Below are 24,481 nucleotides of genomic sequence, written 5' to 3'. Positions count from 1 at the left end.
CCCTCTCAAATTGTAGATTAAAACTAATCATATTATGGTCACTACCTCCAAGCGGTTCTTTACCTGGAGTTCCCTTATTAAATCTAGTTCATTGGACCACTAAATCCAGAATTACCATCTCTCTGGTAGGCTCTAGTACAAGCTGCTCTAAGAATACATCTCGGAGGCACTCTACAACTCCCTTGGGGTCCAGAATCAACATGATTTTCCCAGTATACCTGCATATTGAAATCCCCATAACCACAGTGGCATTACCTTTGTTACATGCCAATTTTAACTCCTGCTGCAACTTACACCCTATATCCAGGCCACTGTTTGGGGGTTTGTAGATGACTCCCATTAGTGTCTTCTTACCTGTACAATTCATCAACTCTATCCACAGTGACTCTACAATGTCAGTCCCTATGTCACCCCTCGCAAGGGACTGAATTACAGAGCTACCCCACCTCCTCTGCCCACCTGCCTAACCTTTCTATAGGATGTATAACCCTGAATATTCAGTTCCCAGTCCTGATCCTCCTGCAGCCACGTCTCTGTAATCCCCACAATGTCATATCTACCAATCTCTTACTGAGCCTCAAGCTTATCCACTTTACTTCTTATACTTCGCGCATTCTTATATAGTACTTTTAATCCTTTGCTCATCTCATCTTTCACATCGATTCCTATTACACTTGGCCATTCTCTCCTATTTCTTCGTGAGCTTTCTGTCCCGTCAATTCTGGGGTTTTTCTTAACTTTTCCTATACTCTCTTTCCCTTTAACTCCACCCTTGACTATCCCATTTGAAACACCCCCCCCCCCCCCCCCAATTTAGTTTAAAACCACCCGTGTAGCAGTGGCAAACCTGCCTGCCAGAATGCTGGTCCCCCGCCTGTTGTGGTGCAACCTGTCCCTTTTGTACAATTCACCCTTACCCCAAAACAGATCCCAGTGGTCTAAGAATTATAATCCCTGCCCCCTGCACCAGCTCCTCAGCCACACATTCAGATCCCGTATCTCCCTGTTCCTGCCTTCACCAGCATGAGGAACACGAAGCAACCCGGAGATAACCACCCTGGAGGTCCTGCTTTTCAGCCTTCTTCCGAGCTCTCTAAAGTCACGCTGCAGAATATCTTTCCACTTCTTCCCAATGCAGTTTGTGCCGACATGCACTACCACTTCTGGCTGCTCACCTTCACCCTTGAGGATGCTCTGCCCTCGGTCCATGACGTCCTGGATCCTGGCACCAGGAAGGCAACACACCATCCTTGAATCCCGCCTGTTGCCGCAGAAACCCCTGTCTGTACCTCTCACGATGGAGTCCCCTACTATCACGGCTCTGCCTGACGTCAGTCTCTTCAGCTTTGGCTTAGCACCACGTTTTGCCTCGCAGACTAGTTCGCCGCTCAGACTGGCAGTATCTTCTGTCCCAACAGCTTCCAAGCGGGTGAACCTGTTTTCAAGAGGTTCTCTTGCACTCCAAGCTTCCTTCCCTTCCTCACCGTCACCCACCTTCTCTCTTCCGGTACCTTCGGTGTAACAATCTCACTGAAGATCTTCTCCAGCAACGTCTCACTTTCTCAGATGATCCTGAGGTCATCCAGTTGGCTCTCCAGTTCCCCAACAGGAGCTGAGCTGAACCTGGACACACTTGCCACATTTGTAGCAGCCAGCGGTACCATCCTCACCGTCACATCCTGCAAACATCACACTGAATCAGCTTGCCTGTCATTTCCTTGTATCGTCTCACCCGCTCCAACTTTTGGCATGGCCTCATCACCAAAGACTCACACTTTTCTCAACAAGGCCACTCCTCTAGAGCAAGCCTTGCTTATATTAGCTGTTAAATTGACTAATTGATTAATTAGCTAACTTATCAATTTCCTGATTTAATTGTTCAGCCAATCGCCGCCTCCTTCAGGTGCCGCTCCTCTGACCAACTTGAAGGTACTTGAATGTAATCCAGAAGATGCAAGATCATTTCATTCCAAAGGGGAAGAAAGATTCTAAGGGGAGTAAGAGGCAACCGTGGCTGACAAGGGAAGTTACAGATGGAATAAAACTAAAATAAAAGATGTATAGCAGAGCAAAGAGTAGCAGGAAGCCAGAGGATTGGACAACTTTCAAATGACAACCGAAGGTAGCAAAAAGGGCAATATGGGCCGAAAAGATGAAGCTGGCCAAGAATATAAAGAAGGACAGTAAAAGCTTATTTAGGTATGTTAAGAGAAAAAGATTAGTAATGCAAATGTGGGTCCCTTGAAGGCAGAAACGGGTGAAATTATTATGGGTAACAAGGAAATGGCGGAAGAGTTGAACAAGTACTTCGGATCTGTCTTCACCAAGGAAGACAGAAATAATCTCCCAGATGTACTAGAGGACAGAAGATCTAGGGAGAGGAACTGAAAGAAATTTGCATTGGGCGAGAAATGGTATTGGGTAGACTGATGGGACTGAAGGCTGATAAATCCCCAGGACCTGATGGTCTGCATCCCAGGGTACTCAAGGAGGTGGCTCTAGAAATTGTGGATGCATTGGTGATCATTTTCTAATGTTCAATAGATTCAGGATCAGTTCCTGTGGATTGGAGTGTAGCTAATGTTATCCAACTTTTCAAGAAAGGAGCGAGAGAGAAAACGGGGAATTATAGACCAGTTAGCCTGACATCGTTGGTGGGGAAGATGCTGGAGTCAATTATTAAAGAGGTAATAATGGTGCATTTGGATAGCAGTAAAAGGATTGGTCCAAGTCAGCTTGGATTTATGAAGGGGAAATCCTGCTTGACTAATCTTCTAGACTTTTTTGAGGATGTGACAAGTAAAATGGATGAAGGAGAGCCAGTGGATGTAGTGTATCTAGACTTTCTGAAAGCCTTTGATAAGGTCCCACACGGGAGGTTGGAGAGCAAAATTAGAGCACATGGTATTAGGGGTAGGGTATCGGCATCGGCCTGCTCGGCTCGGCTCGGCCCTCGGACTTTCCATCGCCCGGTGGGGGCTTCAAAAGTTGGGAGCCTCGATCGCCTCGTGGCGCCACGGGAGAAGAATGAGGAGGAGATAATGACTTTTCTTTGCCTTCCATCACAGTGAGGGTGTGCCTGGGGCAATCACTGTGATGGCTGTTTGTGTTAAAATTGTATCTGTGTGTCCTGTGCTTTGTGTTGTCTACTGCCGGACCCTGACGTGAGAGGACGCTGGCGCTGTTTGTTCGCCGCTTCTCCGTCAGGATAGTTTGTCTGTTTGTTTTTATGTTATGACTGTTTTTGTAAAGCGCTTTGAGCACCTGGTAAAGCGCTATATAAAATAAATGCTTATTATTATTATTATTATTATTATTATTATAATTGGTTGGCAGACAGGAAGCAAAGCGTAGAAATATACGGGTCCTTTTCAGAATGGCAGGCAGTGGCGAGTGGAATGCCGCAAGTCTCAGTGCTGTGGCCGCAACTATTTACAATATATATTAATGATTTGGATGATGGAATTAGAAGTAACACTTGCAGGTTTCCAGATGACTCAAAGCAGGGTGAATTATGAAGAGGATATTAGGACATTGCAGGTGGACTTGGACAGGTTGAGTGAGTGGGCAGATGCAGTATAATGTAGATAAATGTGAGGTTATCTACTTTGGCGGCAAAAACAAGGAGGCAGATTATTATCTCAATGGTGTCAGATTAGGTAAAGGGGAAGTGCAATGAGACCTTGGTGTCCTTGTACACCAGTCACTGAAAGTAAGCGTGTAGGTACAGCAGGCAGTGGAGAAAGCTGGCCTTCTTCATGTTGGCCTTCGTAACAAGAGGATTTGAGTATAGGAGCAAGGAGGTCCTACTGCAGTTGTATAGGGCCCGAGTGAGACATCTGGAGTATTGTGTGCAGTTTTGGTCTCCTAATTTGAGGAAGGACATCCTTGCTATTGAGGCAGTGCAGCGTAGGTTCATGAGGTTAATCCCTGGGATGGAGGGACTGTCATATGAGGAAAGATTGGAAAGACTGGGCTTGTATTCACTTGGATTTAGAAGGATGAGAGGGGATATTTAGAGACATATAAAAGGATAAAAGGACTGGACAAGCTAGATGCAGGAAAATGTTTCCCAATGTTGGGGGAGTCCAGAACCAGGGGCCACAGTCTAAGAATAAACTACTTGAAAGTTACTTTGAAAATTGACAAGCAGAAAAAAAGCTGTCTTGCAAAAAAAAGTTTTTACATAACCTCCTCACAATAATAATATATAACCTCCTCACTATTGGCCCTTAAGTACAGGACTGTCAGTTTCACAGGGCCAGAATTTACGAGAATTGCTTATGGACAATTATGCAATGATACTCTATTAAATAATGTAACATCTAGCTTGCAGTCACAAAAATAAACTTGAAGCTATTAAAATTGAAAATTCTGCATGGAAAATATGTTTGTTATAATGAATCTGAAAATCTCCAGCCCCCAACCTTTATTGTCCATTGACACAATGATTGTCCTAATGATCTTTTCTATAATACAAGGTTTCTTAGGAATGAAGCTATTGTGCTACAGCAGAATTGCCTCAACAGGTCCGATGTGATATAGTCCAATATTTCTGGAGACTGAGAAGGTGAACACCTAAATGAATCATATTAGCAGCATTTCAATGTTTTGGTCCATTTGTAACATGTAAAAGCTTTCAATGACGGTAGCTTTGTGCATGGTGTAGACCATGTTAATACTGACATATGCGTGGATTTTCACGTTTGGCATAGGTTCCTATTAATACAATCGATGACTATACAGTAGATAAAACATTTTCCACTTTTAACCTGCAGCACCAAATGTATGGTATATTACAACTGCACTTATTTGTTCAAATGATAGTGTGTTATTGCTTAAACCTTTTCAGTTTTACAGGCTAAATTTTCCAAATATGACATAAATTAGATTCCAGCAGTAGCATTGGGGTGGACTTGCAATTCAGTATGATCCTGAAGTGGGTGTAATAAGGCATAACTGAAAGGAATAAATAAAAATGAATGAAAAGTAAAAATCAATTATATTCCTGCTACCAGAAAATGAGACTCGTACACTTCCAGTGGGTGTTTTAAACTCCAACACATTTTTTTTGCTAATTATATTCTGTCTTTCGTAAAGTGACCTGTGAAGCTTCACATCATGTTGAAGATCCTTGTAAAACTGTCAGGAGCACAAAACACAATGGTCAAGGTGAACTGAGAGCTCAACTTCATTCAGCCACCCTCCTTCACCCTCCACAGAAGGTAGTTGAGGCCAGTTCATTGGCTATATTTAAGAGGGAGTTAGATGTGGCCCTTGTGGCTAAAGGGATCAGGGGGTATGGAGAGAAAGCAGGTACGGGATACTGAGTTGGATGACCAGCCATGATCATATTGAATGGCGGTGCAGGCTCAAAGTGCCGTATGGCCTACTCCTGCACCTATTTTCTATGTTTCTATGTTTCATAGATAACCTGCTGAGTAACTCCTTTTCCAGTTTCCACCACCACTTGTCCTGCTTATTAATATGCACGAAAATCCTGCACGTAATTGGTTTGCATTGTGCTGAAGAGGTTGTGCTGAAGAGGTTGTCCCTGCTATTAATTTCAGCAGGGGTGGCTGTGTTTGCAATCTCCCCACATCCTCCAACTCATTTTAAATATCATGTTTGGATCTGTTAGTAAGTTCTCAGAGGGACTAGAAATACGAATAGCGGTGTGCTTAATACACCAATGTTTAAGAATCTGGTTTGGATTGATCTCAGCTAGAGCAGTATGACTAAAGTGTATTTTAAGTTAGGGTTTTGATGTGGGTTACAAATTTTCCAATGGAGTTAACAAAGGGGCAGGGTGGAGGAAAATAAGTAGGAATCCCCACCCCTGACTAAACAGCATAAATGGGGCACCCAGTGATGTAACCAAACAGTTTATGGTGAACTCAGAAGCCCTAGACCACTTTGAACCAAGACTAGTTTTTAGTTTAGTTTAGTTTAGAGATACAGCGCGGAAATAGGCCCTTTGGCCTAACCAGTCCGAGCCAACTAGCATTCTCTGCACAGATTAACACATAACACTATTTTACACATGCTAGGGACAATTTATAATTTTACTAAGCCAATTAGCCTACAAATCTGTACGTCTTTGGAGGAAATCAGAGATCTCAGAGAAAACCCACACAGGTCGCGGGGAGAACGTACAAACTCCATACAGACAGCACCGGTAGTTAGGATCGAATGCAGGTCGTTGGTGCTGTAAAGCAGCAACTCTGCCACTGCCCCACCATGCTGCCACTTATATACTTACTTTACTTACATGGAATTTGGATGTGGCTGTGGCACCAGAGTCAGGAGGAACCGAGTTCCATAATTACTTTTCTTACTATTGCAGTCTATACAAGTTGTGGGGCTTCCTTGTTTGGAATCTTCCACTCCTTTACTCACTGTCCACTGATGGCAGAGTAGAACCTCTGGAATTTCTTTAGACAGAGGGTGGTGAATCTGTGGAATTCTTTGTCACTGAAGGCAGTGGAAGAAAAGTCAGTAGATATACAGTATTTTAAGGCAGCGCTAGATAGATTCTTGATTAGTACGGGTGTCAGAGGTTATGGGGAGAAGGCAGGAGAATGGGGTTAGGAGGGACAGATAGATCAGCCATGATTGAATGGCGGAGTAGACTTGATGGGCCAAATGGCCTAATTCTACTTCTATCTCTTATGATCTTATGAACCTGTCTGGGGCGACGGGGTCTCACCCAATGTTGGCCCTACCTATGATAGGTTTCCAGAGCACTGAGACCTCATGGTATGCCTGGCTTATCTGTTGGGGAGACCACATTAGCCTTCATTGAAATCCATCTACCCCGCCACACAAGTTGCAAGTTTAAGTCACACTCCAGGCAAACACGGACACATTTCAGGTGACACACTTTGTTAATGTAGAGTTCCATATATATATATATATATATATATATATATATAATTCGGGCTTTATTTGTCTTTTTGTGTTTATTCATACTGGTGGTCAGGTCTGACATTGTTGTCCATATATCTCATTCACTATTTGTACCTCATTTGTGCAATACAAATTTAAAAAAATTAAATCGTAATGTAGAAATTCGAAGTAAAAAGAGAAAGCTGGAAGTACTCAGTAGGTCATGCAGAGATATGGAGTCTGGAGTCAGGCCATCTGTGTTTACTTTTTTGGTCTGAACATTTTCATACCTCTAGTTACCCTCTCCCCTGACTCTCCGGCTGAAGAAGGGTCTCGACCTGAGATGTCACCTATTCCTTTTCTCTAGATATGCTGCCTGACCCGCTGCGTTACTTGTGTCTATCTTCTTTTGTGTTTATTTTAAAATCAGTTGGATAGATGCTGGTGTCATTAATAGTATGGTGTAAATTTGCTAACACCCTCGTTGCAGTCTCCTCTGTCTGCATTTACTCCATTCACAAAAAAATGAAATTGTTGTCCAGCAAAATGATGGTGGGATCAATGTAGTGTGAACTACAATCTGTTGATGTAATAATAAAATTGACAATTGTCTCTCAGAAACACGCTTCTTTAAATAATTGCTTTTAGCAACAAAAGCAAAACCTAAAGCTAAACACTAGTTAAAAGCCAGGCTCCCCATAAATACAGAAAATCAAAGCAAAATACAGAGATTCATTAATCAATTGATGCAGGGAATAGTAGAGGAGACTGTGACTGATGTGGAATCTATATACTAAAACTCTCATTTGTTATCTTGTTTGTGACTGAACTTCAGCCAAAACGGTACACGACAGCGCGACAATTTTAGGCCCACCTTACTCACCATTGTCACTTTAGTGATAATGCAAGTAGTTTTATTTGAAATCGGTGTTATATTTTTTAAGTTATTCACATTTTTAAGTTTAAAAGGAGAGGAGGGGGGAGGGGAGGAGGGAGGGAGGGGGGGATGGGGGGAGTGGGGGAGAAGGGAGAGGGGAGGGGGTTGAGGAGAGAGGGGAGGTGGGGAGGACAGGGTGCTGCACCAATGCAGGAGAGGTTTGGGCCCAACGGGTCCACTTGGTCTAGTAGAGAATAAAATGACAGTAAAACAGAAACCTTGCAGGTGTTACATCTCCTGCGGTTGCAGGGTTATGTATCTGGGGAGGGGGTAATGCCTGCAACGAACCAATGTTTGGCGAAACATAATAAAACAAACTTGATGAATTTAAATGCTTTGTAGTTGATATTAATCAGTGGATGTATCAGTGAATATAAGAACATAATAAACAAGAGCAGATGTAGGCCATTCAGCTCCTCAAGCCCACTCTTTCATGCAATGGGTTATGCAGGACCCAATCTTGGACTGTTACCAGTTTTCTGCTTCCCTCCTCCATACCCCTTGACTTCTTTGTAGTTCAAATGTCTTCCTGCTCTGTCGTAAATTAGTTTAGTTTAGAGATACAGCGAGGAAACAGGACCTTCGGCCCACCGAGTCCGAGCCGACCAGTGATCCCTGCACACTAACACTAGGGACAATTTACAATTTTACCAAGCCAAATAGCCTACAAACCTGTTTCTCTTTGGAATCTGGAAGGAAGCCTGAGATCCCAGAGAAAATCCACGCAGGTCACAGGGAAGAGGTATAAACTCTGTTCAAACTTCGATAAGGATTGAACTCGGGTCTCTGGCGCTGTAAGGCAGCAACTCTACTGCTATGCCACTGTGCCGCCAATGGCTGTACCTCCTCAAAGCCCCATAGTAGAGCATTCCAGTGGAGGAAGCAAGGACAGACTGGTTGGGGGTGGAATGCGAAGAGGAAATAAGATGCCACGTAAGTGGGTGCTCGAGGTGATCATTACAGTTAGAGTGCATGTGCTCAGCAAAGCGTTAGGTCTCACCAATGTACAGGAGGCCACTTTAGGAGCACAGAAACATTGACTGTCCATTTTCCTTCACAAATGCTGCCCCACTGAGTTCCTCCAGCATTTTGTTTATTTTTACTCCTGCAGTCACTTGTGTCTTTTTAAATCTAACATGTTTAGTGAGCCTTGTCTGCTTCCTACAGGTTTTCGGCCACTTAGTACATTTCACATTTACTGTATTTGCAATCCCTATCTATTGGCTCCCCTTTGACTTGGATGGAAATCTACTCAATAGTTCTTCGTCTCATCTGTCTCATTGTGCTCACAGTACTTTTGGCTAAGTATCCCAGAATGCATCAACTGTGTCACATTTGTTGTGTCCCAATATGAAAGCATCGCTGCTCCCCCTCTGTGTCTTATACTATCTTTATATATGTGCTTGTTCAAAAAATCATTGTCTTTATAAAAAAACGCAGTTAGTTTCGAGGCATACTTGTTCCAAGTGGCTGCAGTCTGTGTAAACATGGCAGCTACCGTCATTATAGAGTCCTGGGGTCTTTGTTTATACAGCTACACTTCTTGAATTCAAAGTAACAGCTCGTCAATATCTTATGAAAGACTACAATTATCTGATATAACAGAGACATTCAATAGACCTTGTTGCGAGTGGAACATGCTTATATATCAGAGGGTTCTATACTAACCATATATATTCTAACTGAGTCCTTAACAGTGGCAACCTTGGCCGACTTGAAGAAACCTTGGTTGATAAAGAAAATACTCCCTTTCTCTCTGTTGCTTTTCAATGAGTGAACAAAGGGAGAGGGAAACTGCCAAGGATTTCGAAGATTTAGCAAAGATGCAGGAGACACACCAGGCTTAGTTAGTCCGATATATTCAAGAGAGAGTTAGATTTAGTTCTTAGGGCTAACGGAATCAAGGTATATGGGGAGAAAGCTGGAACGGAGTACTGATTTTGGATAATCAGCCATGATCATATTGAATGGCAGTGCTGGCTCCATGGGCCGAATGGCCAACTCCTGCACTTATTTTCTGTGTCCCAATGTAATAAACTAGCCATCTCCTCCTTTTAGGAGTTTTCTTGTGTAGTTGGGGAGTGGACTTATCTGGTGTTGGTGAATGTCTCCAGACCATTAACTTCTGGTTAAGGAATGTCATCTGATGAGCTGTTGAAACTGGCTGGGTCACACTTTGGATGGGAGATGAGTTCACCAGCTTGGTTATAGAAATGTTATGGTTAGCTGATGATCTGGTCATGACTCCTAAATAATGGGAACAAAAAAATGCAGATGTTGAAAATCCAAACCAAGAACAAAAGGCCCTGGAGGCACTGAGCAGGTCAGGCAGGATCACAATACATGGAATTGATGCTCAGATAAAGGACTTTTCACCGGTAGTAATAAAGAACTGCAGATGCTGGTTAATGCACAAAATGACACAAAGTGCTGCAGTTACTCAGCAGGCCAGGCAGCATCTCAGGAGAACATGGATAATCTTCCGACTCTTCTTTAGACCGTTTCTACATTTTGACGACTCCACAGCGAGATCTCCTCCAGGGACACTCAGAGTTGTGAAGCTGTGGAATTCTCTGCCTCAGAAGGCAGTGGAGGCCAATTCTCTGGATGGTTTCAAGAGAGAGTTAGATAGAGCTCTTAATGATAGCAGAGTCAGGGGATATGGGGAGAGGGCAGGAACGGGGTACCGATTGTGGATGATCAGCCATGATCACATTGAATGGCGGTACTGGCTCGAAGGGCCGAATGGCCTACTCCTGCACTTAATGTCTATTGCCTATTGTCTATTGAAGGGTCTTGACCCAGAATATCGCCTATCCATGTTCTCCAGAGATAGACACAAAACACTGCAGAAACTCAGCGGGTCAGGCAGCACCTCTGGAGAGAAGCAATGGGTGACGTTTCGGGTCAAGACCCTTCTTCAGACTGGTTAGGGATAAGGGAAACGAGAGATATAGACGGTGATGTGGAGAGATAAAGAACAATGAATGAAAGATATTCAAAAACGTACCAATGATAAAGGAAACAGGCCATTGTGAACTGTTTGGAGGGTGAAAATGAGAAGCTAGTGCGACTTGGGTGGGGGAGGGATAGAGAGAGAGGGAATGCCAGGACTACCTGAAGTGAGAAAAATAAATATTTATACCACTGGGCTGTAAGCTGCCCAAGCAAAATATGAGATGCTGTTCCTCCAATTTGCGTTTAGCCTCACTAACAATGGAGGAGACTGAGGACAGAAAGGTCTGTGGAGGAATGGGTATGAGAATTAAAGTGTCCAGCAACCGGGAGATCAGGTTGGTTCACGTGGGCTGAGCGAAGATATTCCGGAAAACGATCACCCAGTCTGTGTTTGGTCTCGCCGATGTATTAGAGTCCACATCTGGAACAACCGATACAGTAGATGAGATTGTAGGAGGTGCAAGTGAACCTCTGCCTAACCTGAAAGGACTGTCGGCGTCCCTGGATGGAGTCGAGGGAGGAGGTGTAGGGACAGGTATTGCATCTTCAGCGGCTGCAGGGGAAGGTACATAGGGAGGCGGTGGTTTGTGTGGGAATGGAGGAGTTAACCAGGGAGTTGCAGAGGGAACAGTCTCTGCAGAATGCGTAAAGGGGTGGAGATGAGAAAATGTGGCCAGTGGTGGGATCCCGTTGGAGGTGGCAGAGATTTCAGAGGGTTATGTGTTGTATGCAATGGCTGATGGGGTGGAAGGTAAGGACTAGGGGGACTCTGTCTCTGTTGCAACTAGAGGGAGGGGGAGCAATGGCAGAGCTGCAGAGTACCGAGGAGACATGAATGAGGGCCTCGCGTATGATGGGAGAGTTCCCTAAAGAATTGGATTGAATTAAATTGAATTTATTTGTCATTCAAAAAGAAAATTTGAACGAAATGTCGTTACCATATAGTCATAACAATAAAAAACAAACAAAACACACAATTTCATAAATTTAACATAAACATCCATCACAGTGACTCTCCTCCAAGGTAAAAAAAGTCTTAACTCTTCCTTGCTTCTTCCTCCGTGGTCAGGCAGTCAAACTGCTGCATCGAATCGATCAAAGCTTCCGATATTGAAGCCCCCGCCGGGCGATGGAAGATCCCGTTGCCGCGCCGCGCCAGGTGACGAAAGGTCCTGCGAACGGGCCGATTCAAGCCTTGCGATTCGGGGTGGACGAAGCTGCTGTGGCCGGAGCTCCCGTAAGGTCGGTCGCCAACTAGGGACCTGCGAGCTCCTGATGTTACTGACCACAGGGCCGAAGCCTGCAAAGCCTCCGAAAGTAGAGTGACAGCCGCAATCGCAGCGCCACCACAGCCTCCGAAAGTCAGCCAGCTCCGCGAGTCCACAGTCTCTGCGACCGGAGCCCTCAAGGCTGGAGGCCGCCCAGCTCCTCGATGATAGGCCGCAGCACGAACGGAGATACGGCACGGAAAAAAGTCGCATCTCCGTCGAAGAAAGAGATGAAAAAAGTTTCCCCACCACCCACCACATAATACACAACTAAAAATAGACTATTACATACATCTAACATTAACGATAGGACAAAGATGGGAAAGAGACAGACAGACTGCAGGCGAGTCACAGACACAAGGCCACCACCTGGGAATGAGGACATCTCGGGTGAAATCATCGGACAAAGTCAGCATGGATTTATGAAAGGCAAATCATGTCTGACGAATCTTATAGAATTTTTCGAGGATGTAACTAGTAGAGTGGATAAGGGAGAACCAGTCGATGTGTTATATCTGGACTTCCAGAAGGCCTTCGACAAGGTCCCACATAAGAGATTGGGGTACAAACTTAAAGCACACGGTATTGGGGGTTCAGTGTTGAGGTGGATAGAGAATTGGTTGGCGGACAGGAAGCAAAGAGTAGGAATAAACGGGACCTTTTCGGAATGGCAGGCAGTGACTAGTGGGGTACCGCAAGGCTCAGTGCTGGGACCCCAGTTATTTACAATATATATTAATGATTTGGACGAGGGAATTGAATGCAATATCTCTAAGTTTGCGGATGACACGAAGCTGGGTGGCAGTGTTAGCTGCGAGGAGGATGCTAGGAGGATGCAGAGTGACTTGGATAGATTAGGAGAGTGGGCAAATGCATGGCAGATGCAATATAATGTGGATAAATGTGAGGTTATCCACTTTGGCGGCAAGAACAGGAAAGCAGAGTATTACCTGAATGGTGACCAATTAGGAAAAGGGGAGATGCAACGTGACCTGGGTGTCATGGTGCACCAGTCATTGAAAGCAAGCGTGCAGGTGCAGCAGGCAGTGAAGAAAGCGAATGGTATGTTGGCATTCATAGCAAGAGGATTTGAGTATAGGAGCAGGGAGGTTCTGCTGCAGTTGTACAGGGCCTTGGTGAGACCGCACCTGGAGTATTGTGTACAGTTTTGGTCTCCTAATCTGAGGAAAGACATTCTAGCCTTAGAGGGAGTACAGAGAAGGTTCACCAGATTGATCCCTGGAATGGCAGGACTTTCATATGAAGAAAGACTGGATAGACTAGGCTTATACTCGCTGGAATTTAGAAGACTGAGGGGGGATCTTATTGAAACATATAAAATTCTTAAGGGGTTGGAGAGGCTAGATGCGGGAAAATTGTTCCCGATGTTGGGGAAGTCCAGAACCAGGGGTCACAGCTTAAGGATAAGGGGGAAGTCTTTTAGGACCGAGATGAGAAAACATTTCTTCACACAGAGAGTGGTGAGTCTGTGGAATTCTCTGCCACAGAAGGTAGTTGAGGCCAGTTCATTGGCTATATTTAAGAGGGAGTTAGATGTGGCCCTTGTGGCTAAAGGGATCAGGGGGTATGGAGAGAAGGCAGGTACAGGTTACTGAGCTGGATGATCAGCCATGATCATATTGAATGGCGGTGCAGGCTCGAAGGGCCGAATGGCCTACTCCTGCACCTATTTTCTATGTTTCTATGTTCTGTTATGGAACACCTCATCTTGGGCACAGATGCGGTGTAGACGGAGGATGCTCCAGAGATGCTGTCTGATCCGCTGAATTACTCCAGCATTTTGTGTCATTTTGGGACTTTTCACCGAACTCGACAAAGTGAGAAATCAAGTGTGTAAAGTTGCAGAGAGGGGGAAGGGATGAAAAAGAACAGAGAATGTCTGTGATAGGGACCAAATGATCTCCTTCAGTGTTATGAGGTAAAATAAGATATGCACTGTTAATTATTTCTGCAATATAATCTACTCAAGCCACAACGTTGCCAGGAAGCATATGTTTAACTGCTTGGAACCCACTGTAATACTTGTAGTCCCGTTTGCATTTTTACATGTTGGCACCATCTTGTTACCAACCAGCATGCATGTGATTGCTGGAGTTATTTTCCAGAATAAATGATATTATTACGGAGATATTTGTCTGTGCAATGAGTTCTCTGGAAAAGCTCTGAAAGTCTTCTGTGAGTTGAAGTCAGCCATCATTTCTTGGGGGATAGCTGACCAAGCCACTTATTTGGCAACGGTAGCCAGAGACTATCAGCTTCATCTGTTTGTTGTAATATCCCCTGTTGAACTATGAAGCCATTAGTAGAGAGAGGGCACCAGTTTGACTGCAGAGCACAGTACACAGAGTGAATTGATAATGGATTGAGATATAAAGAAAGCTGACAGCCTATTAATTCTTTGAGATTGAGTAGATAAGGAAACGTATGGACAGAGTGCGCATTTCACATACAGAGGGCTATTGGAGAAGATTAAAAGGAAATGAATTGGTGGTGGGAAGCAAATTGAATTACAAACTGATTGAAAGGAGGGGACAAATGATTGAAAAGTGCATTTTCATCGTCATTGAGAGTTGTTAGCAGTTTCTTTTTCTGTTTTGTTCTGCTTTTGGTCCCAGTGTGGATCAATGATATGAACACTTAAGAATATTGTATACATTTGCAACGAGTGTTAATGATTGCTTCAAGCAGAAATCAGAAAGCAACTCGGATTGATTCATAAAGAATAAAAATTGATTGAATGGCGAAAACTTGTGGAAAGTTTCTGTTAGATTTATACTGGGTTGCAGATTCTTTTCATGCCCAAGGAATGGGTGTTGATCCTACCACCATTTGAAATCAATCTAGTTTACTGATTTTAATTTAATCACAGTGTGATTTTGAACAGCATCAGCTCATTCTGATTCATTCTGATTAATATATCACTGTATGAGTAATATTGACATAGGTAATGAAGAGGTTGAAAGAGATCCAGGATAATTAATAGATATCTTTCTTGATATTCAGGAACTGCAGAGCAGCAATAGACAAAGCGAGTAGAATCTGAGCCAGGCTACACATCGGGAGAAGACCGTTTTCAAATAGTGTAGCATTTCGTCAAACCGCATTGAGTCACCTGTTCAGTTCCGATCACAGTGACATCAAGAAAATATGAAAGCCTTGGAAGCAGTTCAAACAGCAACAGAGATGCATGGTTCAAGGAAAAGAGAGTGATATGTGATTGTTTAAAGGAGGGTGATTGTTTAGCGACTCATACCATTAACTGGGTGTAAAGGCCTTTCTTACACGCAAATAATTCAAAAGAGTTGTATGTGGCAGGATTCCAATTTAACTTGGTTATCCACATTATATTTTATATTCAGGGCAATCATTAATATAGCAAGTTCCTCTTAACACTGAATATCACCTTAACGTATTTTAGAATTACAGTACAAGGAAAAGCGATTGATTCCCTCCCTAACCTAATTTCTCTGTCATCTCCACACAGACCTGTACATATCTCTCTCAATGTATTATCTAGTTCCTTTTCTAAGGATGTAAAACCTTCTAGTGAATTGCAACTGTAACGCTCTTCTTATAGGAGTGCTTATGGTGATCCATCTTGTACTTTACATTTGCTTTAACCATTCCACAAATTCAAAATTACATTCAGTATCATTTCTCATGAATGCAAAATTTTGCTTGCTATTAAAAAGGCTCTTTGACCTGAACTGAATCTTAAAAGCTTTACTTTGCTGACATTTTGAAATTTCTCGAATCTCTTCAAAGAGTCATATCATTTAGAGTATATTTTTCCCCACTGTCCTTTCTCTCTGAGTATTCTAATGAAATGAAATGAGTATGCAATGAAAGACAAATTCTGACCCACCTAGCAGTCCTCTCTGCCATTGACTCAAGTGAAGAAAAATGATGTGCTCAAGATGCATATCTTAGTTTAGTTTAGAGATACAGCATGGAAACAGGACCTCCAGCCCACCGAGTCCACGCCAACCAATGACCACCCCAAACTTCTTCTATCCTACACACTTGGGACAATTTTAGAGAAACTAACTAACCTACAAATCTACATATCTTTGGAATGTAGGAGGAAACCAGAGCACCCGGAGGAAACAACGTGCAAACTCCATACAGACAGCACCTGTAGTCAGGATTGAACCCGGGTCAGTGGTGCTGGAAGGCAACAACTCTACTGCTGCGTCACTTTGCTGTCCCACAGCAGTAGAGTATCTGCGTCTCAATTTTAACCAAGCGAGATGGGTCAATCAAGCAAATGCCAGGCAACTGTGGCAGGGCCTAAATACCATTAATGGCCACAAGCCCAAATCTGGGACAATTGTTGGCAACAACACATCACTACCTGATATGCTTTATGTATCTTATGCTCGCTTTGAACAAAGTTCTACACAGGCATGTACCCCCTCCCCATCTCCTGCAACCTCAGTCCCATAAATCCCGGTGGCGGAAGTCAGATCTGCTTTTGCTAGGGTAAACTCCTAGAAAGTGGTTGGCTTGGATGGAGTCCAGGGGTAGATTCTCAATGTATGCCAATCAACTAGCCACAGTCTACTGCCCCCATAGGCTTCAAGAAAACCTCCATCATTCCTTTCCCAATGACTCACACCTCGTATCCCTCAGAACAACCATAATGAAATGCTTTGAAAGACTGGTAATGGCTGACCTCTAAGCCAGTCTTCCAGGCAATCTCAACCCTTTGCAACTTATATACAAGAAAAATAGGTGTGCACAGAACACCATCTCTCTTGAACTACATTCAGCACCTTGACAATAACAACACTTATGTCAGGATGCAATTCATTGACTGCAGCTCAGGCTTCAATGTCATTATAATGAAGAGCTCATCCTTAAACTTCTGCACCTTTGCTTTGGGACCTCTGTCTGCAACTGGCTTCTAGACTTCCTGACCTAAATCAGTTGGAATTGGTCCTAACATGCAGGTATGGCAGGCAGTGAAAAAAGCTAATGGCATGTTGGCCTTCATAACGAGAGGATTTGAGTATCGGAGTAAAGAGGTCCTTCTGCAGTTGTATAGGGCCCTGGTGAAACCACATCTGGAGTATTGTGTGCAGTTTTGGTCTCCTAATTTGAGGAAGGACATCCTTGCTATTGAGGCAGTGCAGTGTTACGAGGTTAATCCCCGGGTTGGTGGGACTGTCATATGAGGAAAGAGGTTGGTGGGACTGAGCTTGTATTCACTGGAATTTAGAAGGATGAGAGGGGATCATATAGAAACGTATAAAATTATAAAAGTACTGGACAAGCTAGATGCAGGAAAAATGTTCCCAATGTTGGGGGAGTCCTGAACCAGGGGCCACAGTCTAAGAATAAAGGGGGGGGGGGGCATTTAAAACTGAGGTGAGAAAAAAAAATCACCTCAGAGAGTTGTGAATTTGTGGAATTCTCTGCCACAGAAGGCAGTGGAGGCCAATTCACTGGATGAATTTCAAAGAGAGTTGGATAGAGTTCTAGGGGCTAGCGGAATTAAGGGAAATGGGGAGAAGGCAGGCACAGGTTACTGATTGTGGATGATCAGCCATGATCACAATGAATGGCGGTGCTGGCTCAAAAGACCAAATGGCCTCCTCCTGCACCTGTTTTCTATGTTTCTAACATTTCTTCCACCCTGACCCTCAACACTGGTGCTTCTCAGTTCTCTCAGTCCCTTTGCTCTACTGTTTGCACACCCATGACTGTGCGGTCAAGTGGAATGCCAGCTTTGTCTTTAAGTTCGCTGATGATATCAATGTTGTTGGTTGCACCAATTGGTTGTCATGTGATTTTGATTGGGAACGAGAAAAATGCATAAAAGCAAATTGACAAGCAAAGAAACAACTATTTGGATTTAAGCAGTACGAGACAAAAACCTGTTTCCATGTTTCCATTCCTCAAAGTAATCAGACACCATTGTATTTAAAGAACACAGCTGCTATTTTAACCACAGGAGGCCTTTGAAATTGATGAGTGATCACTTCAATTGACACCTGATGATGTAATGATACTCTGTTAAACAATGCAACACATAGCTTTCAGTATTTTCAACTTGCAGCAGCAAAAATAAACTAGTACCTATTAAAAGACCTTTATTTTTGAAAATCCTGCAAGAAAAATTACTTTATAGTGTGTGTGAAACACTTTAGCCTCAAACAAAACATTGGCAAATAATTTGGTATAACAATGCATGGTCTGCACAAAGAAACACATGTTGCATTTGGTATATGTGAGTAGCATCTTACATCCAAGCACATGTTGGCTTTTGGTATATGTAAATAGGATCGCTCATGTGGTTGCAGATAAACACAGAAATTATCTCCAGTTTATACTTGAAAGTATAACCAAGCTAGATAGATAGATAGAGCTATTAAGGATAGCGGAATCAGGGGGTATGGGGAGAAGGCAGGAACGGGGTACTGATTGAGAATGATCAGCCATGATCACATTGAATGGCGGTGCTGGCTCGAAGGGCCGAATGGCCTCCTCCTGCACCTATTGTCTATTGTCAAGCTCATGTGGATAATCCTTTTAGTAGTAAGAGTGCTGCAGATTGAGTCATTAATTGCTCTCGTAATAAGAGTTCCAAACCAACTTTGAAAAATCTGCTATGTGGTTTTTAAAAATTCTTAAATTTCTAACATGCTTTATTTGTATTCCGTTTAACGTTAAAGGTATTCAAATGTTTTTTAGGACAATAAGCATGTTGCTAAATGGGTTTTATGCATATAATATTTTCTTTAATTAAATTCTGCATATTTGTTCCTGATTTTTATCCAGGTGCCACGGCTATTTTAATTCCACGCCTTGATTTAGTGATTTCATTCGTAGGAGCCGTCAGCAGCAGCGCTCTGGCCCTCATCTTCCCTCCCATTCTGGAGATCATCACCTTTTATGGAGAAGGTGTCTCCATCTGGTTGCTTCTGAAGGACATCCTCATAGCACTGATTGGAATCATTGGCTTTTTGACTGGAACATATGTGACTGTAGTGGAAATCATCTCTCCAGAAATGGCCTCAGTGGCTGAACTCGTTACCAGTCCTTCCTTCAATGTCAGCTCTACAGTACTGGACACTTGGGCCAATGTTTCAAGGACATGAAGAAAATATATACAACAGAGTGACTCGTTAGAGGAGGTCTGGAAATGATCAACTGCTTTTAAATAATGTGAGAATGGGAATATTGCATTGGGTGGTATTTATGCTCTTCACTACTATTCCAATGGTTTTACGCACTACAGATGTGACACGTTGGTTGATGAGAATGCGGTCTTGGCTGCATCATAATATTCCTGATTATTTGGAAAGTGTTCAATCCAACGGTCTCTATTTTTGTCATTTACAGTCCTCTACACTGCTGCTCTTTGGCTCTTGGATAAATGGGTATTATAGTCCAGTATTTCTCTTTAATTGGGGGATGTCAAACTTCCACTCTAAATCTTGTTTAGATAGACAATGCCGAGATAAGAAACCTATGATAGACACAAAAAGCTGGAGTAACTCAGCGGGACAGGCAGCATTTCTGGAAAGAAGGAATGGGTGACGTTTTGGGTCGAGACCCTGCTTCAGTCTGAAACATCTTCACTCCAGCTTTTTGTGCCTATCTTCGGTTTAAACCAGTATCTGCAGTTCCTTACACAAGAAACCTATGAAATGGGTATTTGTCAATGTGAATCAATGACATAAAATGTCTTGACTAACATTTATGTACTTATCATAAAGATACGTCATGCTTGTGTTTGTGACTTGTTCCATCTATAGAAATTACGTCTACTTATAGGGCATAAACTCACAGATTTGACTCAGTAAATGAGGTACAAGGGCTCGAATGTTTCACCATCAGCTGTCATGTTTTTCTACAATAGCCATCATTTTGTCTAATTCCATAATTCATTGAACTCAGTGTTGGTTACATCGGAACCGAAGGACAAAGACAGTTCACCAACCCAGTAATAAACACCTGCAAACTAAAAATAATCAACACGTTAAAATTTTTGTATGACTGAAAATGTGTTGCTCTGACCTCATCTAATGGCAACTTCCCAAAATAAAATTATATCATGCAATTTGGCATAGTGGTGATGAGGTTCAATTTTGGAGCCTTCGTATGAATATCGCTGACAAGTTCAAATTAAATCTACTTTCAGCCCAGCAGCTCCAGATGGACCTCATCATAATTCAATTGTTGTTGCTATGGTTCAAAGAGAATCTTCAAATGGCTTCTGCACATGTGGATTGTCACTACAAAGGTTTCTAGTGCCAACAAGGGTGGCAAGAGGAATCGGCATTAATAGATTTGGTCAGGGGTGGTAGCAGCTCTAGGATTGGAGAGGTGGAAGAGAATACAGATGTACAATCAGAGAAATGGAATAGGGTGATAGTAAATCTAGAATCTGAAAGATGGATCTGAAATCTAGAATCAGAACAATGGAACAGGTGAGAGTAGATCTGTGATCAGAGAAATGGAATGGATAATTATAGATTTAGGATCAGGGAGATCGAATAGGTGGTAGACAATTGGGGAAATGGAACGGATGATTCTAGGATCAGGGAGATGGAACAGGTGATAGAAGATTTGGAATCAGAGAGGTGGAATGGGTGATTGTAGATTTAGGATCAGGGAAATGGAACAGACAATAGTGCATCGAGAATCAGTAAGGCGGTACAGGTGCTGATAGTCTTGGGGATCAGAAAGTCGAGCAAGTGATCAGAGATCAGAGAATGGAGCATGCAGAAGGAGATCTGGGATTCGAGAAGGAGGAAAGGTGATCGGAATCAAATGAATGGAAACATTGAGGAACTGTGTTCTATTTCTTGTTGTTTAAGATTTATGTTGTTACAATCATCCTGCCCCACCCCTCAGTCTTGGATATATTTTGAAGACATAAAAAGGGATAATAGAAGAAGAATATTATGCAGGGCCATTGTCAAGTACTTCAAGATCCCAGTCTATATTGTAATCTACAGTTTTCTGTCCCTTCCATAAATTTAAAATCCCATATGTGGTGAGTTAAAATAATTGATACTACAATAATTTAATGAAGGTGAACTATGCACTAGTGTAATAGCATATGCAAAATGCAATTTTTTGAAAATAAGTTAAAGTTTATTCATTTATATTTGATTATGTTGTACCATATATTAAAATTTAATGGTGTTTAACAGCTCATTGATACTGCAGAGATGTGTTGTACAACAGGTGTAAGTATTTCAGTCTTATCCTCATGAAAATAATCTGGTGTCAGCTAATTCTGAATTTATGTGCGTATGGAACCTTTGCTCAAATTTAGCCGGTTTGGAATTATGATAAAGTGACTTAAGGAAGCATATACATTTACCTTCTTTGCAATGCTAATGATTAGTAATTGCTGCTCATTCAGTTGGCCTGACCCTTGAAAGTGTTGCATTTGTTCATTCTGACTCCCAGCCACAATTATCATCAAGGAGGATCTGCCAGAGTAACTTCATGGGATTCTCCGCTGTCTTCAGGCAACTCTCTAGTTAGTGACTTTAGACTGGTGTAAACTCTCTGGCTTCCTTGTGGCTGCTCGGGTTCACCGTTTGCTCAGAGCTCTGTTTGGAATTGTAGAACAAGCTGCTTGTTACTTGCCGACATATGATTGGGGCTGCATGCGGCGAAAGAGCCTCAGGGACGCACGGCTGCTGCTGGAGAACTGGAGGCAAAATGTTGGAGTAACTCAACAGGACAGGCAGCATCTCCGGAGAGCAGGAATGGGTGATGTTTCGGGTCAAGACCCTTCTTCAGACGATACAGGAGCAGCAGCCTCGGGAGGCCGAACGGCTGCTGCTGTAGGTAAAGGTAGGTACTGTAGGTACATCTGTATTCTCTTCCACCTCTCCAATCCTACTTGCGATGAATGGATGAGTAGGGAAACCAGTGATTTTGTTTCACTGCCGATTCTGTGATGTAAACTATGGCACCAGCTGAAGAACCACATACATGTTGCACATTGCCAATGCGATCCCGCAAGATGGTTCTTGTTGCACACTCACCTCATTCCATGCACTTGAAATAAGGTGTAGATGCCTCACAGTCCCACAAAACAATATGATGTGAGACATTTAAGCCGCTGCTGCAAGAATAAAGTAACAGTACATCATCATCTTCCTGATCAGAGACCATCAGATAAAGGCACAAGGAAATGCAGATGCTGGTTTACAAAAAAAAATACACAAGGTGCTGGACTAACTCAGTGGGTCAAGGCAGCATCTCTGGAGGACATGGATAGGTGAAATTTTGGGTTGGGGCCCTTCTTCAGAATGCAGCATGGAAACAGGTTCACTGGTTACAAGATCTAGTCTCCATCAAGTAATCAACTACAATTATTCTACACTAATCCCATTTTTTTTACCCAAAACACAAAGTACCACATGAGCTGAGTGGGTCAGACAGCATCTATGAAGGGAATGGACAGGTGGCATCTCAGGTTGGGACACTTTTTCAGACGAGTCAGATTCCAGCAGATGCAGTTCATTGTGTTCCCATTTTATTTTTTGTCTGTAGGGAAGAGTTAATTTATAACTTCATATAACTGATCAGCCCTGCACTCTTCCATTGACTGTGTATGCGAGCTGATCCTGCAAAAAGAATGGCAATATGCCAGGCTGTGGCCTGCTGGAAGGTGAAAATGTCTCAGCTGGCATTGTATGATGTGGATAGTGTCCAGAGGAGAAATAATCATTATAAAATTAAAGTATCTGAATATTTAGGAATCACGGCAATGGCCATCTTATTGGGTGTAGTTATTATACCCTTCTGAAGTATTACTGGTCCAAACTACTCGTTAAAGGCATATTGGGTATAACTGAGCACAAGCTAGCAGAAACATCTTCAACAACAGGCTATTGCTATTGCTGTGGGCAATCATATTTGGGGCAGACAAAATATTGCTGGATCTTCCAGTGGACCTGTCAGATTTTCAATGGGAGTCAACCTTCCCCTTAGAAGCAACACTGCTTACTAGAAAAGCACAATGAGAAAGAAAGAGTACGGGAAAAGGTTGCAAGAACTTCAACCTATTATTGTTATAAAGAGAAAATATTTTTGGGGGTATGTTTACTAAATCATGCACATCATGCAACAAACCTATTAATGGATATACGAATATTATCAGGTATAATTGGATTCTGGAATAATTCATTTTCTAGCACGTGGCATGATGTGATATGGGGAATTTAGTGTAACCTTTTGAGAATTGATATTTGACATGTGAAAATAGAATATTCCTGGGAGTGCACCATTAAGACTCAGCAACAATATATTTAGGTTCATAGAATTATTAAAATTGGATAATTGTTTGGCTGGGAGTGTTGTCTCCACAATTTCCAAAAGTTAAACACTATATCTATACTGATGTGTTACATAGCAGGCACACGGAAACGCAATAATATACAAAAACAAACTAGCCCACAAATTATTTGCAAAGGTGAATGAATTTCCACAGTGAACAGTAATGAGCCATCAATTAAAGGAATATAGCTGTTTAACAATCATCTTTGTTATACATTACAATTACTGGTACATATTTCACTAATAACAAGCACAATATGAAATACATAAGTGGAAATAGAATATGTTATTATCTTTTGATTTTTTCTGAACAGCTTTTGCATTCTGCTCTTGTTTCCCAACAAGAACATTCTTGATCATACTTACATAAACTTCTGAGACTCTGAAGCTGATTTTGCATTGCACTCCTTAAGGATAAAAGTGGAGTTTTGAGTTTCTTCAATTTCATTATGAGGGTGATTGCTTTTGTTTAAGGGTTTCATTACACCCGGGTTGACATATCAAAATATTTATTTTAAACTTAATAAGACGTTGGGATTTAAGGGCAGACTACTTTGTCACAATCATGCTGCAGTCTGTTGACTTGTGGTCAATTAAACTCGTGGTCTTTATGGACCTTGTAATATAATGTAATAATAATGTACTATTGCAGGTAAAATACATTGTACCTAAGATTTAATGTGCTCTTTTGCAAATTATTTAATGTTAGAAGATAAAAGTGAAATATTTTTGGAGCATTTAAAATACGTTTGCTTTTGTAAAATGCCTTAATTAGAAAGGTCATGATTTATGTGTAACAACATAATTGTAATAAATTGTTACAAAGCCAGCAATGATCATTTGAAATTATAAATGTTATCTGACTTTTTGTAGAACTTACAAATAAGAGTGAAATAAACATTTGTTAGATTATTGTTGTAAAAGTTGATTTTTTTTAATGGTAAGTCGGGAGGGATGTGGGGGTTTGACGAGGGTGCAAAGCGGGGGTCTCCAGGGTACTGCCTTGTATTAACTGCAGTTTAATGTGGATAAATGTGAGGTTATCCACTTTGGTTATAAGAACAGAAAGGCAGATTATTATCTGAATGGTGTCAAG

At 42.3% G+C, this 24,481-nt stretch overlaps 1 protein-coding gene across 1 annotated transcript in view; it reads left to right on the top strand.

The window, feature by feature from the left end:
* slc36a4 (solute carrier family 36 member 4) overlaps positions 1-24,198 on the top strand; it is a 236,323-nt gene extending 212,125 nt beyond the window's left edge. The window contains exon 11 of the mRNA XM_078402705.1: positions 18,856-24,198. Within this exon, the coding sequence (XP_078258831.1) occupies positions 18,856-19,175 (320 nt within the window). The 3' untranslated portion in view covers positions 19,176-24,198. The remainder of the gene's footprint in view (positions 1-18,855) is intronic.
* Positions 24,199-24,481: the final 283 nt, after the last annotated feature.

Source organism: Rhinoraja longicauda, chromosome 7 (genome assembly GCF_053455715.1).
Source record: "Rhinoraja longicauda isolate Sanriku21f chromosome 7, sRhiLon1.1, whole genome shotgun sequence".
NCBI lineage: Eukaryota > Metazoa > Chordata > Chondrichthyes > Rajiformes > Arhynchobatidae > Rhinoraja > Rhinoraja longicauda.
The sequence above is the reverse complement of the archived record's forward strand: the minus strand, read 5'-3'. Positions and strand labels throughout refer to the sequence as shown.